Source organism: Girardinichthys multiradiatus, chromosome 2 (genome assembly GCF_021462225.1).
Source record: "Girardinichthys multiradiatus isolate DD_20200921_A chromosome 2, DD_fGirMul_XY1, whole genome shotgun sequence".
NCBI classification, from domain to species: Eukaryota; Metazoa; Chordata; class Actinopteri; order Cyprinodontiformes; family Goodeidae; genus Girardinichthys; species Girardinichthys multiradiatus.
In genome coordinates this window covers 15,797,381-15,798,570 of record NC_061795.1, presented here as the reverse complement: position 1 = coordinate 15,798,570, position 1,190 = coordinate 15,797,381, and the positions used below count along the sequence as shown (strand labels likewise).

Below are 1,190 nucleotides of genomic sequence, written 5' to 3'. Positions count from 1 at the left end.
TAGCAACCATACTACTTACTGCAAGAAAACGACTGCAAAACCAGGAGTTAAATTTAAGAACCCGTCATTATCATGCATGGGATAAGCTAATATTAATAACGACCTGTCCGACTGTAAAACAAACGACAGTTTTTACTCTTGTTCCCCCAGACGACCTTCCACCCAATACTTGCGCGTAAGACACAGTGCAGAAAAATACTTGATAAAATGCAACATTTGTTGAAACCTGAGAGCCTCTATTCTCCTTCCATATCTTCATCTGGTCGCTAGTTTTATCTCTGTTCTCCGCCATCTCGACAGGCTACCGTCAGGACCACTCACTCCTAAGGGGGTGTCTTGGAGAAAAGTGTCATCTGTTTACCTCGATGCCACAGAAATTCTTCCTGGACTTTGTTCCACATGACCCCGCCTCTACGTCGCCCTTCATTTCTGATTGGCTAACAGGACTGAACTGACCTACAATTGACATTGAAAAGGAAAGTGCTGTTTGCTGAACCCACATGATGTTCATTTTTCTGCCAATTTATACAAAAAACGCCTTACCAAATCAGTTGAATACAAAACGTATTTTTATTTCCAAAATTCTAAAACATGGAAAAGTTAAATATATTATAGTTATATGATATAGTACCTGAAAAATAAAAACAAGGCTACATTAGTAAATGTAGTCTGAATGATACACTGCTCCATTTCATATCATTCAGTTTATTAATTCATTCATCTTCTATACCGCTTATTCCATAGTGGGTCACGGGGGAGCTGGTGCCTGTCTTCATCAGTCTACGGGCGAGAGGTGGGGTACACCCTGGACAGGTCGCCAAACCATCGCACGGCAACACAGAGGCACACAGGACAAACAATCATGCTCATCTAAGGGCTATTTAGGTGACCAATGAACCTGCAAGGCAACAGTGCTACCAACTACGCCACCGTGCAGCCCATTCAGTTTATTATTTGTTAATCTGCATTTTGTTCTTTAAACCTAATTGATTTTTTTTCTGGCTCATATTGCCCATTTCTTGTCTGTTTGCATTGTGAGAGGCCAGTTAGGCTATATACGTTTGTCTGTCAAGTGTTATACAAACATGGTGTGTTTGACTTCCAGACCAATGATTATCCACAATGTGTGTTAGTATGTATTTCAGTTTAGAGGAATTATGTAGAAATGGTTCAGACACGTTTTGATATCA

General features: G+C 40.3%; 1 protein-coding gene across 1 annotated transcript in view; it reads right to left on the bottom strand.

The window, feature by feature from the left end:
• The window catches only part of LOC124856432 (catalase), a 59,000-nt gene extending 58,639 nt beyond the window's left edge, over positions 1 to 361 (bottom strand). The window contains exon 1 of the mRNA XM_047346839.1: positions 227 to 361. Coding sequence (XP_047202795.1) covers positions 227 to 292 — 66 coding nt within the window. The 5' untranslated portion in view covers positions 293 to 361. The remainder of the gene's footprint in view (positions 1 to 226) is intronic.
• Positions 362 to 1,190: the final 829 nt, after the last annotated feature.